General features: G+C 51.7%; 1 protein-coding gene across 1 annotated transcript in view; it reads right to left on the reverse strand.

Annotated features, from left to right (window-relative positions):
- LOC147707910 (fatty acid-binding protein, brain-like) overlaps window positions 1-7,947 on the reverse strand; it is a 148,821-nt gene extending 140,874 nt beyond the window's left edge. The window contains exon 1 of the mRNA XM_086925256.1: window positions 7,800-7,947. Coding sequence (XP_086781382.1) covers window positions 7,800-7,872 — 73 coding nt within the window. The 5' untranslated portion in view covers window positions 7,873-7,947. The remainder of the gene's footprint in view (window positions 1-7,799) is intronic.
- Window positions 7,948-16,856: the final 8,909 nt, after the last annotated feature.

Below are 16,856 nucleotides of genomic sequence, written 5' to 3' on the forward strand. Positions count from 1 at the left end.
CAGGAGGGGGCATTGTGCTAAGGGGAGACCCGGGCAGATTGCTGGCCATATCACCCACGTTCAGAGTGCGGGTGGACCAAAGGGTAAACCCTTTGTGGGTAGCTGCGCGCATTACAAATGCAAAAAATAAATAAATAAATAAAGGGTTGAAGGGAATGTGTGTATATGTGGTCGATCAGGAAGGAGGTCCCATCTTCGAAAGAAGCGGGGGTATGTGTACCGTTGAGAGTAGATTGCCTAGGAGAAGCATGGACAGGAGGTATGTGCGACATCGACCATCATAGAACATAACATAATGTGTATTTGTGAATTGCACGTTCACCCCTTGGCACTGACTATCAAATAGTTACTAATTAAAAATTTGCAAACATTTGTGACAAGAATTTTCAATTCTATTAAAGACACGGAGGCGGGGATTATGCTTTCTCGATTTCTTTACTACAGACAGCAGCCAATAGGAACACAGTAAAGAAACAGAAAACTACCTTTCCCATGAACATTTGGGCAACCATAGAGACTACATCCCTATATAAACAACCATAGAGGGCATGACTTCCTCTTTCTTGTCCATAAAAGTTAATCAGTCAAAGTCAATTTAAGTGGTACTGAAGAACAGCCTGGAGGAAACATCCGAAGGCAACAGGAAGATCGACCAGCAGAAGACGTCCCAAGGAACCAAGGACCAGGAGACTGGAGCAGGAGAACTCAACATCACCAGAATCCGAACTGCTGAAAACCAATGCAGGAGTGCACTGAAGAAAACTTCATTTCTGATCAGAACCTGAAAGAAAATCAGAGCCGTAATACACCAACCCAGTACCATGGAAGGTAAAAGTACAAAGGGTAGGGAAACAGTGCAAGAAAACATTCTAGAGCGATATCATAACAATAAAAAACATACATGAGAAATGCAGTAAAATACATTTGGGTGGGATAATCCTCGCCTCCGTGTCCTTAATAGAATTGAAAATTCTTGTCACAAATGTTTGCAAATGTTTTATTCTATGGCAGGACAGGAGGCTCAGATTATGCTTGTTCAAAGCTGAGCCACCACCACAGAAGCAATATCCACAATAGGCTTGAAGTAAAACGTTTTAAACATGAAATCGGAAGACCAATCAGCGGCCTTCATGATGTCAGTCAAACTCACCCCAACAGTAAAAGCCTTAGAAGCCATGGCTCCCCGAGTGGAATGGGCCCCAAAAATGGAGACATCAATTCCAGCCTCAGACATAAGCCAACGCACCCAGCGCGCCAGAGTAGCAGGCGCCACAGGTTTAAAAGGCTTTTGTAAAGCAATTAGCAATTGACAAGACAAGTTTTGTCGAAAAGGAGCCGTACTTACCTCGTAATCTTTTAAGCATTGGACCACACATAACTGTGGATTCTGTGGAAAAGCCGGATATGTCACAGAAGACATATTACATTTGGTGCGCCTGGAAATGGTGAAAGTGACCCCGTCCGGAGAGAACGAATGACCAGCGAGATCTAACGCCCGCACATCCGAAACGCATTTGCAAGACACCAAACAAAGTAACATCGTCAACTTTGCTGACAGTTGCTTACGAGACAAAGAGGAGTTGGGAGGCCAAGACTCCAGAAAACGTAAAACATTGGAGACATCCCAAAGAGCAACATACTTTGGACAATGCGGTTTTACCAGCCGAATGCCACGAAGTAATTTAGAAATCAAGGGATGTTCCCCCACAGGCTTCCCATCAACCAAGTCGTGGCCCGCAGATACTGCAGAGCGAAAGGAATTGACCGTCCTATAAGCAAAACCAGAAGAAGCCAGGGAAGCCAGAAAATTAACCACTAAAGTAACATCCACTGAAGCGGGATCCAGTTCCCGTTCAGAACACCAACTACACCATCGTCGCCAAGCTGATGCATAATGCTTGTGCGTGTTGGGGGCCCAAGCTTCACCGATAAATCGTGCAGCGTCTCCAGATAGGCTGAGACTTTCCAGCGTTCCCCGAAATCCGCCACGCAACCAACCGGAGCTGGCCCGACTGAATCAGGGGATGCGGATTGAGCAGAGGATCCACCAACAAGTTCCACTTCTGGGGAAGAAGGAGCGGTGTCGAGAAACTCAGCTCCAGAAGATCCGGAAACCAAGCCTGAGCCCTCCAAAGAGGAGCTATCAGAATGATCTCCGACTGGAAGTGCTTTGTCTGAGCCAAGAACCGTGGAATCATTGCAAACGGGGGAAACGCATAGCAGAGATGAGGAGGCCAAATCTGAAGAAACGCATCCGTGGCCAGAGCCTCCGGATCCGGACGCCAACTGTAAAACTTGGGCAGTTGGGCATTGAGGCGAGAGGCGAACAGATCCATCCAAGGCCGGCCCCAAATGCGAGAGAGGCATAGAAACACCCTGGGGTGAAGCCTCCAATCGCTGAAGTCCAGCAGATGGCGAGAGTTCCAATCGGCCACCTGATTCTCGCGACCCGGGAGATACTCTGCAATAAGAGTGATCTTCCACTGAAGGCAGAAATGCCAGAAGTCCTTCGCAATTTCGGCCAAGAGTTTCGACCTCGTCCCCCCTAGTTTGTTTACATACCGAACCGCAGAGATATTGTCCATGCGGAGGAGTATGCAACACCTGGTAGCCTGAGGAGCAAGGCTGCGGATCGCAAACGAGCCCGCTAGGAGCTCCAAACAATTGATGTAAAGACTTAGTTTGCTCCGCTACCAACGACCGCCCGTCGTCACAGACCCGCAACGGGCTCCCCATCCATAAAGACTGGCATCCGATTTCAGCACTACATCCAGGGTAGATCCGAACAGGGCTTTCCCGTTCCAAGCCTCCATGTGTTGGAGCCACCACACCATCTCCGACCTGGCGTCCGTCGACAGAGGAACAAGATCGGAATAGCGAAGACCTGTCCGTAAATGTCTGATTTTGAGACGTTGAAGGGCCAGATAGTGTAAGGGACCTGGAAAGATCGCTTGAATTGACGAAGCCAACAGGCCGACAATCCGAGCGATCGATCTCAAAGACACACTCTGCTTGGATAAAAGTAATGTCAACTCCCGTTTGATAGACCTGATCTTCTGAGAAGGCAAGAGAAGTTGGCAAGAGATCGAGTCGACCAGGAAACCCAAGAATTCTATCGACTGAGAGGGATGCAAAAGAGATTTTTGAGGATTCACTAGAAATCCTAGAGATTGCAACAACTCTATCGTCCAAGTCAAATGGGTTTGTAATTGGACCGGACACTGAGCCATCAGTAAGATGTCGTCGAGATACACTATCAGACGAACCCCGCGCGCCCTCAACGACTCCACTACCGGCCGCAGAAGCTTTGTGAAGCACCAGGGGGCGGACGAGAGGCCGAACGGGAGAACAGTGTACTCGAACCACGTCCCCAACCATTGGAATTGAAGGAAACGGCGAAGAGGCTTGAATATTGGGATCGACAAATAAGCGTCCTTCAAATCCAGGTGAACCATCCGGTCGCCTTTGCGAAGAAGATCCCTGAGAAGATGGATGCCTTCCATCTTGAAGTGGCGATAAACCACTCCGTTGTTGAATTCCTTGAGGTTGAGCACTAATCGAGGGCCTCCCCCCTTCTTCTCCACCAGGAAGACATTGCTGACGAACCCCTGAGGATGTAGGGAAGTCCGTACAATGGCCCCTTTGACCAGAAGGGACTCGATTTCTTTGGTGATGACGTCCTGATCTAGTTGGGAAAAAACAAGGAGTGAAGAGACCCGACTTTGAAGGGGAGGATGGTAAAACTCTATCCGGTAACCTTGAACAGTCTGTAACACCCATGCATTGCTGGAGATTGTACGCCAATTCTGAAGAAAAAATTGCACTCTGCCCCCCAGGACAACATCTTCGTAGGGAATGAAGCTCACCTGAGTTGGCGAAATCCTGACGTCCTCCTTGGTTTCCGCCATAGCCTCCTTTGGTGGCCTGCCCACGACCTTTGCGGGAGGGGTAGAAATTTGACTTGGAGCCTGAATAGGAAGAATGTTGACCTCCTCCCTGTTGGGACTGATTACCACGCTGCTGGCCAGATTCACGGCCGGACGAACGTCCCCTGGAATGTCCGGCCCTTCCAAAAACCGGGCGGAACGCCCTACGGAGAGAAGACTGTGCCTTATCTAGGCCACTGAATGTTGCGACAAATTTTGTCAACTCCTTAAGGAAGGGTTGACCAAAAAGCAGACCCTGAGCAAGGGGCCCCGATTCCGACTAAGCCAATTCCGTCAACCTGGGGTCCATTTTCAACAGAATGGAACGTCGTCGCTCAGTGGAAAGACCACAATTTGCGTTCCCCAACTGGCATATTGCACGCTGGGCCCAACCAATGAGCTCATCCGGGTCGATGCCAGAAGCGGACCCTTGCGCCTGATAAGCCAAATCCAGAATTTTTGTAAGTGGGCCAAGGAGATCTAGCAATTTATCCTGGCTCAGGCGCCAAGAGCTATCAATGCCCTTCTTAGGGTCTTTTGTGAATTTTTTAAGATAGGTGAGAATAGTGGGATCCACCTCTGGAGTATCCGAGAGTTTGTCTGCCAAATCTGGACGAGGACACTCGGAACGAAGACGAGAACGTACTTCCTGATCAAAAGGCTCACAAATGTGGGCTTGAACGTGCTCCGCGACTTCAGGAGCAGGGAGCCAGGACTTAGAGTTAGGGTGCACTATGTCGGAAGGCTCAAAGGTAAATACCGGAGGATGAGAAGGAGCGTCAACAAAATGCTCCTTCCTAGACTTTTTAGCAGGGGGAGGACCAGCCGGTCCGGAAGAAGAGGACGTATCATCAGTGTCAGGGGGAGTTGGTCGAGCCTTCTTAGAAACACTGGAGGAAGACAGGGACTTTGCCAATTGCACAAAATCAGATTTGTGAGGATTTTGGGGGGATTTAGAGGAGCGTTTGCTGGTAGAAGAAGGAATCCAACCTTGCTGGTGCGCATAATCTGTTAAATGACGTTTCAATGGCCCAATAGCTCGGACCAGCGCGGTATTGACAGAGTGTTGCATCCCCTGGTCAAGGGCGTCAACCAAATCATACTCAAAGGACTCTTCAGGTTCTTCACCATAGTAATACTCATCATCCTCATCGTAGCCAGCCATATTGTGAGTATATGGCAGAACAGAGAAACAGAAATGCCCACAGAGGAATAAGTGCAAAGGTCAAACAACAAGGAAGTGACCCAGTCAGGGGGGAGTGACAACCCCAAGCAAGCCAGGCAGGCAGAGCAACACTCCACCTTAAATAAAGCAACTCAAATGTGGAGGGACAGGCTTGCAAAATAAAGCCACTCTAGGCAACTCCTCTATAAATTATCCAGCCCAGACTCTTAGCAGAGGAAAGGGCGTAAATTGGGGACTCTCCGGCAGGCAGTGGGCACAGGCTACTTGGAGACGCCGCCTCTCGCGTGTGAGGGATCCGTGAGAGACACGGAACGTCAATAGGGCTATCGCGCATGCGCAAAAGCCGCCTGCAAATGCGGAAGTGGAGCGATGCGCGACAGTAGCGCGTGACCTCCCGAGTCCCTAAGTCCCTCTCCACAGATAAACGCAGGCACAAAGCGCCCGAGCACAATGAGAGGCGACCCACGCTCTCTAAAGGAACAAACGGCAACCCGAGCAGCTGCAATAACCCAACAACAATGAACAATGGCCACAAAAACACAGGCAAGACGCCGGAAACGGCCAAAAGAGAAGCGCTGCAACAACGCAATCGTGAGTAAACAGCACAAGGCAATTAGAGCATGCAATATAGCAATAGTACATAATATAGGAAAAAATTACTTAACTGGCTGCGAAGCAGCAAAGAAAGAGGAAGTCATGCCCTCCATGGTTGTTTATATAGGGATGTAGTCTCTATGGTTGCCCAAATGTTCATGGGAATGGTAGTATTCTGTTTCTTTACTGTGTTCCTATTGGCTGCTGTCTGTAGTAAAGAAATCGAGAAAGCATAATCTGAGCCTCCTGTCCTGCCATAGAATTACTCAACTAAATGGTACTCACTTTATCGACTTTGGAAGGATGAAAAGTTGAGTGGAACATAATGTGTATTTGCGAATTGCACGTTCAACCCTTGGCACTGAATATCAAATAGTTACAGTAACTCAACTAAATGGTACTCACTTTACCTCGGAAGGATGAAAATTTGAGTGGAACATCCCCACATCCCTTCACCCGGATTTGAACAATTGTGTTCATGAGGTAAAACAGGGTCCTCGGTGGATGCATTAGCCCGTGTGGGTTGTATATTACCAACCTTACACATGGGCGAGCGTAAGGTGTGGGTGAGCTTATTATAGCTCCAATTGAGAGGTGCGGAAGAAACTTTGATGTGCTGAGATAGTGCAAACGAGGAACGGTAGAGTATGTGTGATGAGTACACCACCTTCGGCGGAACACAGATGTGGGGGGGGGGGGGGGGGCGAGGGAGGGGGGTAATACATTGCCGGATTTAAGATAGTGCGAAGGAAGCATGGGAACTTCAAAATTCCATATGGACTATCCTTTCTACATAGAGTATATAGCGGTGGAAAAGCAGTTCGAACTGCATATTATACTCGCAACTGATTAATAAACAACACGTTAAACTCTCGGCGTTGTAATCTGGCAGGTCTGGTATATAGACAGGGCAACTGTAGTAACCCGGAAGTGGGAGTACAAAATTATGCGGCAACATTTTACAAATAAGCCGGCAATTTTGTAGACAATACCACTTCATTATTTTATCTGTACACATGTTAAGGCTGTCTGGACAACGGTTTCAACTAATTAATTCTAGAATTATACCCAAACACAGCAATATGCAATGTAAAAGTGACCAGTCAATATTTGTGAAGAGTTTTATTTTGCGCGGCAGCACACACCGCAGCCTTTTTTTTTTAAATAACTTTCGAATTAATTTTATCTAGAAACACTTTTTGGTTACCATATGCAAAGCATGCAATAGATAATGGATTATGGGAAAAATGCGACTAAGTCAATCATTTATGCTGAAAACTCGGTCGCGCGGGTGGCCATGTAGAATTTTCTTCCCAGTGTATCTTCAGAGATGGTTCAGATCTTATCTCATGCTGCAGAGCTTTCCGCTGTTCGGAAAGCTGCAAGCCTGCTGCGGACGCCAGATACTGGGTCAATGTATCGACTCCACGCACAGGCGGGAGCGGCTTGGGGATGGGGGCAGCAGCCTGTATACGAAGGAAAAGAGGTGCCAGGGCCAGCCAGGCCTGTTCCCAGATCATGGGAACTCACCCCTTGACTACATGGGTAGCCCCTGTCACTCGCTGGACAGAAGGTACACACCCTAGGAGTTTATGACGCTGTGCGGCCAAGAAATGTGCATTCCATTGGGGTTTTAAGTTTAGAATTGCAGTGGCTGCTGCTGGGCGAATGTGGAAATTATACCCCATGTCATCATAGTCAGGCCGTGATAAACGCGCCAAAGTAAAAAATACGCCCCTGACAAGAAACGCGTTTGCGGAAAGTTAAGCAGATGTGGTGTCTGTGAGGAGCTCACCCCTAAGTATAACATCAACAGTCAAGGAAATTGATATGAAACCATTAAGCCCACGCTGCTGAATGATTCTGGAAATGATACGTAACGTTTCTATGCGCAGGCCGTGAGATAAGCGTCCCAAGAAAATTATGTTAAATGAATCGTACAACGCAATAAGAGCACCGCCTGCAGTACTTGCGCCCCACAAATGTCCTCCCATGTGATTTATATTCCATACCTCGCATGCCACGATATGCGCACTCTAGAAATGTGTCGCCCTTCATGAGACTGACAGTTTATCCCGCGAGGCGCCATTTACCGAGAGCCTTCGTGTACTCATCGAAGTTGACAGTCTCCACCAGCTTCCAGGTGCCAATAAACGCGTCGACCATGTTGCTATGGTGGGGTGTGGCTGAGGCGGTGCGTCTAATGGTGCTGTTATTGCTTCTCACGACTATTATACCAAGGGGGATGCCCTTCAGAGGGGCGAGCTGACAAGCCACGCCTCCCAGCGCTCACTCGCCCAACAGGAAGCGGGTGCGCGTGGAATTTTTTGAATACTCCGGCTGATTGGCTCAGGCCACCCAGTCAGGCGAGAGCTGACCGAGAATAAACGGTAAAATCGCCCCACGCAGTAGCTTTTATCAGATCGATAATCCTCTTCCTTGACGAGCGGTTGAAGGCTGCTGAGGACCAACACGTGTGTTGTACATACGTAATTAAGTGTTTTACTTTTATTCTTTTGTTCGCTATAGCTTACTTAATTTGCATTTCCTGATCTTTGTCCCTATTTATTATTCTTTTGCATCATATGTCATCATAGAATCTTAGAGAGGTATTTAGATGATGTCAAGGAATGTTGGAGTGTTCTTCTGGCTATTTTTTGTCAGGAGTAGTTCACCTCTTTACTGCAGCTTGTGGGCTTTATGATATTTACTTGCTTTAATAAATATCCTTCTTCCACCACTTCGCATTTGTGTCATAACGTGTCAAGAAAATGTGTCCTCGTATGCATTCCAGGATGTAAATTGTAAAATGCATTTGGTACACTTGAAGTCTTTGAAGCAAGTCGTGGTTTCCTTTCCTGGAAATAAATCTCTTCATTCTACACATCTTGTTCCTATTTCCATTTATGGATTCAACTTATTCATTGAAGAGCTTACTACAGTCCAGCCTTCAGAAGTTGAAGAAACGTATTTGTTTAACGTCCAAGTATATGGTGGTGTGTGGATTAACTCACTCACTGATGTTCAGCGTACATTTTACACTGTGGCTATGTATCTCATTAGGTCGAGCTCGAGCCTGAGTCAGTCAATCAATCAATCAATCAATCACAGAATTTGTATAGCGCGCTACTCACCCGTAAGGGTCTCAAGGCGCTGAGGAGGGTGGGGTCGCTACTGCTCGAACAGCCAGGTCTTGAGTTGTTTCCTGAAGGAGAGATGATCCAGGGTCAGCCGTAGGTGAGTGGGAAGGGAGTTCCATGTCTTGGCTGCCAGGTAGGAGAAGGATCTTCCTCCGACAGGGGATTTCCGAAATGGTGGGACGGTGGCGAGGGCGAGGCTGGCGGATCGAAGCTGGCGGGTGGGTGTGTAGAAAGTGAGGCGGCTGTTGAGGTACTTCGGGCCCATGTTGTGGAGAACCTTGTGTGCGTGGGTGAGGAGTCTGAACGTGATCCTCTAGTTGACGGGGAGCCAGTGCAGGTCTTTCAGGTGGGAAGAGATGTGGCTGCGGCGAGGGATGTCCAGGATGAGTCGTGCTGAGGCGTTCTGAATGCGCTGGAGTCTTTTCTGGAGTTTGGCTGTGGTTCCAGCATAGATGGTGTTCCCGTAGTCCAGACGGCTGGTGACGAGGGCCTGGGTGACCGTCTTCCTGGTTTCGGTGGGGCTCCATCGGAAGATCTTTCAGAGCATGCGCAGGGTGTTGAAGCAGGATGATGAGACGGCGTTCACTTGCTTGGTCATCGTGAGGGAGGAGTCCAGGATGAAGCCCAGGTTGCGTGCATGGTCCGTTGGTTTGGGTGCGCTGCCCAGGGCAGGGGGCCCCAGGAGTCGTCCCAGGCGGAGGGAGATGGTCCGAGGATGAGGACTTCCGTCTTGTCTGAGTTCAGTTTCAGACGGCTAATCTTCATCCATTCTGCGAGGTCTCTCATTCCTTCCTGGAGGTTGGCTTTGGCGGTGGCGGGGTCGTTGGTGAGGGAGAGGATCAGCTGGGTGTCGTTGGCGTAGGAGATGATGTTGACGTTGTGTTGGCGGGCGATGGCTGCGAGAGGGCTCATGTAGACGTTGAAGAGGGTGGGGCTGAGTGAGGATCCTTGTGGGACGCGGCAGATGACTTTGGTGGCCGCGGATCGGAATGGGGGAGGCTGACTCTCTGGGTTCTTCCGGCGAGGAATGAGATGATCCACTCCAGGTCCGGTCCTTGGATTCCGGTGTTGCTGAGGTGCTGTACTAGGGTGCGGTGGCAGACGGTGTCGAAGGCTGCTGAGTCAGTCTGTAGTACAGTACGGAAGAGAAGTCCTACCCATATTTTTCATTGGTTAGTGTCTTTGTCCTTCCTAAATAGGGTCTTCTGAATCCTAAATAGGCTTGTTAGTCCCTCCTTAGTACGGCCATGTCTTCATTTGTAACCTCCCATGGCTACTGACCCCTTTACTTGGTTGTTATATGGTAGGTGTAATATTTTCTTTATTGAGTTTCTCCGACATTAGGCACAACAAGGTGCTTTAAAATGTAAATCCAGTATTTGTAAAGTTCGAACAGTTACCCGGAGGCATCCCTGCACTGGGGGCCGTTGGGAAGATTAAGCAAGCTTTTGCCCAGAGTCACATGGTGCTGGGTTGTCACCGGTGCCGGCAGATCCTTCTCCTACCTAGCCACCAAGACCTGGAACACCCTCCCTACCCACCTACGGCAGACCCAAGACCTACTCGCCTTCAGAAGACTCCTCAAGACCTGGCTCATCGAGAAGTAGAGGCACCCCCTCCCCTCAGAGCCTTGAGACCCTCACGGGTAAGTAGCGCGCTTTACAAGTACTCTGATTGATTGATTGATTGAACCATGGGCCCCAGATTCCAGTGTCAGTCGCCCTGGGTGCCTAAATTCAGCGGTCCATGCCCGCTTTCACATTCAAAGCAGCCGGGACAAGGGCGGCCATTTTATTTTTGCAATGCCATCGGTCTCGCATTCAAATGCAAGACCTTTAGCATTACAAATATTTTTTCCTTTTGCACCCCTTGCCGTCACTTAATATCCTGTGCAATCCTTTCCCCCATCACCAGCTCCTGCCCTAAGTAAACACAACATTAAAACACAGACTAATGGGCGTGGCCTAGCGGGCGAAAATGGCGGACATTGCTTGTTAGAGCTCCCGCCGGCCCCACAGTTATCCGCAATAATTATCCTGACCCCCGGACCTGTTTGGCGCTACACCTGCCTCAACTGGTGGCGGAAGGTGGGGAGAGCGTATCGGTGTCCCGGTTTGGGCTCCTGCGTCGTCCGAGGCTGCCCGCACAGCTGCAGCCCTTTGCGGCCTGGTCCTGGCGTGTGCGGCCGGGGCCTTGAGTTTGGAGGCGTCCGGGACGGGCGTCCTTGGCATAGACCCTCGGCGGCGGGCTTTGGTGCCGCCTGACTCGGAGGCCTTGAAGTCGGAGCAGGGGTCGGGGACCCTGGTGCATCCCTACTACCTTTTGCGTGGCCTGCTGCGGGGCGAGGACGCGAAGTGGCGACGGAGGCCTGTGTCCAGGCCTTGAGACCGGGGCCTGGATTTTCGTGATTCCCGGCCGTGCCGGCTGGGACTTGAGGCCGGTCTTCACGGCGACCTGAGCGGCCCGGCTCGCCATGTCGAGGCGACGCTGATGTGCTGGTGGTGTCCTCTGCCCAGTGATCATCTGTGGGCCCCGCCGAAGTGCCGCTTAGACCCCTGGAGGAGCTGGGAGACGGGAACTGCAGTGATTCGACCCGAGCAGTGAGTACTGTGGGCCCCAGTGGGGGTGGATGTTGGACCAGGTGGCCGGCGTGGAATTGGACTAGTGGCGTGTTGGGACCCCCCCTGCTGTGGAGCCCCAGACGCGGTGGGTCGCCTCTGGGTGGGGAAATTCCCCAGGGGCCGAAGGAGCCTGGTGTTTTGGTCACAGACTTGAGCTGCCCCCTACTGGTGTGTGGTACAACCTGGGTTGCCCAGAGCGTTCTGGGGTGCTGCCTGGCGAGGTGGTGGGCCCCTGGTACCCAGTTGGACATGTAGGAGGGACCTGCTTGGTGCCAAACTGATGTTAGCCGTGTAGGGGCGCCGAGGAGCTTGCTGCTGCCCTCTAGATGTGCCTTTGGATCTGAGTGGGAGTCCGGTGCATACCCCCCCTTTTCTCTTGGATTGCCCAGCTCTGGTACTGCCGTTCTCCGACCTGTCTTGCCGCTGCCTGTGAGGAGCCCTGCTGTTTGCCGGAGTGGGACTGCCCTCCCTGTGTGACCCAGCCATGACCAGGGGCGGTGGAGGGAGTGGGTCCACCAAGCAGGGACCCATTGACAAATTTACCGGACCCAGCGGGGGGACTGGTGCTTCCGGGGGGGGGGGGGGCAGAGTAATAGGCCTGACAACGCAGCATTGATGGCAGCGATCACCCAGTCCCGAGACATGCTAGACGTTAAAATAGGAGCAGTGGGGGCAGATGTCACTCTGTTGCGACAAGACCTTCGCAATGCTGTTGCCCGCATCACAGAAGCAGAATCTAGGATCACCGGAGTGGAGGGTGATGTGGGGACCCTGAAACAAAAGGTAGCGGCCATGGAGAAACTCCAGAGGGGCTTGGCGCTCCGGGTGGAGGACGCGGAAGGGCGGGCGCGCAGAAACAACCTGCGCTTTGTGGGCTTTCCGGAAGATTGCGAGAAGGGACGCATGGAGGGCTTCTTGACACGATGGCTGGAGAGCTGGCTCCCTCCGGATGCCCTGTCATGATGTTTCGTGATTGAACGCGCCCACAGAGCCCTGACGCAGAAACCACCGGCTGGAGAAAGACCCCGTCCAGTCATAGCCCGCTTACTGAATTATCACGACCGGAATGTCATTCTACGGGAGGCAAGAGCCAAGGAGACACTCATGTTTGAAAACCACAAAATAATGATATTCCCTGACTATACCAAACTTGTGCAGCAGCAACGTCACTCTTTCATGGCAGCGAAAGCTAAACTGCGTGGTTTGAAAATTCAGTACTCCTTGCTCTATCCGGCCCGGCTCAGGGTCGTCTTTCAGTCGAAGACTCACATCTTTGATTCCCCGGAGGGGGTCTTCAGGTGGACCGATGAGACTGTCAGGGTTCGGCCACATGCCCAGCCGGGCCTGGGCTCTGGCCCGTCACGTGGATCCTCGCAGGAGAGGAGCGACCCTGTCACCAAGAGTAAGCGACATAGGAAGTCTAGATCACGGAGGCGATCCCTCTCTCGCACTGGCCGACCCGATGAGACACAACCTGATACTGACCAGTCTGGTAAAGAAAATTGAACTCTTGGACGTGAGTGTTACTACAGATTTTGAGGACACATCGAAGGGATGGCTTGAGGATGGTTTGTACCTGCATGGTTAACTGTTCCTTGGGCGCATGGGGTTGCGGCGCGCCGTGGGTGGCATCCGGAGCCTACCCTGGCTTGTGACATTGTCGCCAAGACTGTTATGGTGTCATAGACTAATACTGAGGAGGGTGGAGAAGTGGGTCCGGGGGGTTGGATCTATGGGGCTGCCCCATTCCCTACGGGTGGGGGGCTGCCCTGAGGGACAGGTTCCTCGTTTGGGGGTATAGTTGGGATCCATTGGTATGGTTGGCCTTGGGCACTCTGTTTTGGGCCTGAGGTTCCCCATGCCGCGACAGATGCTTCAGAGTACCGTGGAGCGTAGGGGTGGGTTCCAGGGGTTGGTCTGTTGGGGACGGGATGTTGGGGGGGGGTTGAGGGGGTCAGGGGGGTCTGCACGTGATTGCCCATGCCATATTTGTCCTCGAATGGAGTGTCTGTACTGGGGGCTGGGGTCCTCCGGGTCATTTCCAACTTGTTTATGACTGATTTACCACCTTCGGGACTCCCTAGGGAGTCAATGAGAATAATAAGCTGGAATGTCAGGGGGAAGCTGGACAAAATTAAGAGGGGGGCGGTTTTGCGATGGGGCAAGCGGGAGGCGGCTGATGTTCTGTTGTTGCAGGAGACACATATGATGGGGACGAAGGTGCTCAGCCTGCAGAGATTTGGTTACCAACAGGTGTTTCACGCCAGGTTCTCCAGGGGTTCGAGAGGGGTGGCTGTCCTGGTCCATCGCAGGCTGGCCTACATTCACGAGCAACAATGGTTGGACCCGCAGGGCCGTTATGTCTTTATCAAGGGTATGATTGGCACTGAATCTGTGGTGTTTGGAAGTGTGTATGCTCCTCCCCCGCTGCAGTGGTCCCTGGCTGAACGGCTGTTTGAAGTATGGGCGGACATCCCGGAATCTTTGGCTGTGCTGGGCGGTGACTGGAATGATGTTATGGACGTCTGCATGGACCGTATGTGGTTGCAGGGCACGGTAGTGGCGGCGGTCCCCACCAGACTGTGTGCGGCGGTTGAAGGGCTGGGCTGGGTGGATGTATGGAGACATATGCATGCCACGGTGAGAGAATATACTTATGTATCCGCTGTACACGGTTCTTTCTCCCGCCTGGATTACATTTTCATGCCAGGAATATTCCTTGACAGGGTGAGAGAAGTTAAAATCCTACCTAGGGGTCTGTCCGACCATTCTCCTGTTGCAGTACAAATAGAGCTCCGTAGGAAGCGCCAGCCGTTTTGGTGGAGGATGTCCTCATGGCATCTTCACCAGGCAGATTATGTTCAGCAACTGCGTGGTGCGATTGCCCAATATTGACAGGAGAACCTGACTGAGGGCGTCGATGCGACATTGGTCTGGGAGGCTATGAAGCCCACACTGAGAGGAGTAGATATCCTGTGGTGCGCGGCCGCTCGTCGCCGTCATCGGGAGGCCGTAGTCGCGGCTGCGGCGCATGTTGAACGCCTAGAGCGGCAATGCCAGAGAGAGGGGGATGGGGTGGTGGTTCGGCTGCTCCTGGAAGTACAACAAACCTACGCGTCTATTTTGATGGACGAGGCCCGGCAGGCGCGGCTGGCCACGCGGAGCAGGGTATACCAGTGGGGGGATAAGTCCTGTACTATGCTACACAGATTGTGCCAAAACGTCATGCAACCTGTTGCCTTACCGGGCCTCGCGGACGGGGAGGAAGTCTCTATCACGGACCCGGCTGAGTTAGCGGCGAGTTTTGCCCACTATTACGCTGACCAATATGCGCAACGGGATTGTCTCCCGGCTGACGCAATCGATAAATTTATTGCGGATCTGCCCCCCCGGGCTGTATCCGATGACACGAGGAAATCCCTGGACCTCCCCCTCACGGCGGAGGAACTAGGTGAGGCCTTGGGGCAACTTAACACGGGGAAGGCGCCCGGTCCGAGTGGCTTTCCCTGTGAATTCTATAAAAAGTTTCATCTTCAGCTGGGGACCCATTAGAGGGAGGCACTCGAATTGGCGAGGGAGCAGGGTCGCATGCCAGCAGATTGGCGCCACGCTGAAGTGGTGGTCTTTCAGAAGCCTGTTAGGCCCCCAGACCGTCACAAGTCGTATCGACCCATATCCCTACTCAGCTTTGAGGCTAAATTACTGGCGAAGGCTCTGGCCAACCGTCTCCTCCCATACGTAACTGATCTCGTACATCCATATCAAGTGGGCTTTATGCCGCGCAGGGCGACTCGGCACAATATCAGACGGGCACAGACGGCCATTGATGCCATAAGGGCGTCTGGGGAACGGGCGGCTTTACTGCTGGCGGACATTGATAGGGCATTTGACTCGGTCAGCTGGACTTACCTATTCGCCCTCCTGCCACGCCTTAACCTAGGCCCGGTGTTTATTTCCTACATCAAACTACTGTACACTGACCTCACTGCCTCCGTGCGGGTGTCCGGGGCGATCTCGGAGAGATTCTCGGTGGCACGTTTTCCCAGGAATACGGCAATCTGTCCTAACTACACCAGGACCCGTATTAATACCATCTTCCTGGATGAACCCCCCGATTTAGGCAACTTATTGAAGATCTATATGAATGGATGAATGAAAGTTGAATGTTTCTACCATAGCTAGAAAACCCTGGTATGAATGAGTGTGGTAGTGTGTTTGAAGTGTGGTCAGTACTGGGCGGATCTTAATCCCGAAAAGAATCTTTGCTATGTGCTTCGCAAAATATCACTGACTATCTAATGTATACATGTTTGTCTTTTGAAAATTTCGAATAATATATTTAAAAAGAGAAAAATAAAAAATATATATTTTTTCAACATATTTTTGAGTCTGTTTGGATTGACCTGGTTTTTGTCCTGTGCAGCCTCAGTCTCTGGGCTAACCACCCCCCCTTCTTCTATCACGTTTGGATCCTCTAGCTGGGACCTCGATAAATATCAGGCAGGGTACCTTCTCTCTTTTTCTTTATACACACGGACCCGGCAGGGGTGCCCACTGTCTCCCTATCTCTTTGCGTTGGCCATGGAGCCCCTGGCCTTTTGGGTACGCATTGACGCACAACTTCGCGGTTTTGTGTGGGGTGGGGGACTCACCGATAGAATTGCACTCAATGCAGATGATGTCCTCTTCTTTCTTACTGACCTCAACTGGTCTGGCCCCCGCATTTTGGAAATTATGCGCGTATTCGGTGCGGTGTCGGGGCTCTACCTTAATCCACGTAAAGCCACCCTTTGGGTGTTGGGCGAGGGTCCCAGTCTCTATCCCTGGGCGTCGGCGTTGCAGGTGGCAGCTGGGGGATTGAAATATCTGGGAGTCTTCCTGTCCGAATCCTCTGACATAGCGTGGGAGCGCAATGTGCTGCCGGTATGGGAAAAGGTTCAGGCAGACATCAAGACGTGGTCTCGGATGCCCCTCACGATCTACGGAAGATCTGCGATTTTCAAAATGGTCGCACTCCCGCGTATGTTATATCAACTGCAGAATCACCCACACAGGATAGATCCTCAGTGGTTTCGCCGGGTCAACTCGGTGCTGGGTCACTTCCTCTGGGCGGTGGGCGCTGCCAGGGTGGCACTGCGGGCATGCTTCCTATCCACATATTGTGGAGGCCTGGCCACGTCGGATCTCCTATCCTATTATCAGGCCTCCCATCTCTTAGTCCTTAACGAGTGGTGGTACGGGGATAGAGGAGATCCTGCCTATGCCCTCGAGCGCTCGCTGATGGGCGACGCCACGCTCCACACATTATTGTACTCGGCCAGGCTTCGGAGGGCGTTGCCTCGGGCCACACAGGTGGTCTTCCTGGTCTGGCGACAAGCGTTGCGCCGCA

This window comes from Lissotriton vulgaris, chromosome 6 (genome assembly GCF_964263255.1).
Source record: "Lissotriton vulgaris chromosome 6, aLisVul1.2, whole genome shotgun sequence".
Lineage (NCBI taxonomy): Eukaryota > Metazoa > Chordata > Amphibia > Caudata > Salamandridae > Lissotriton > Lissotriton vulgaris.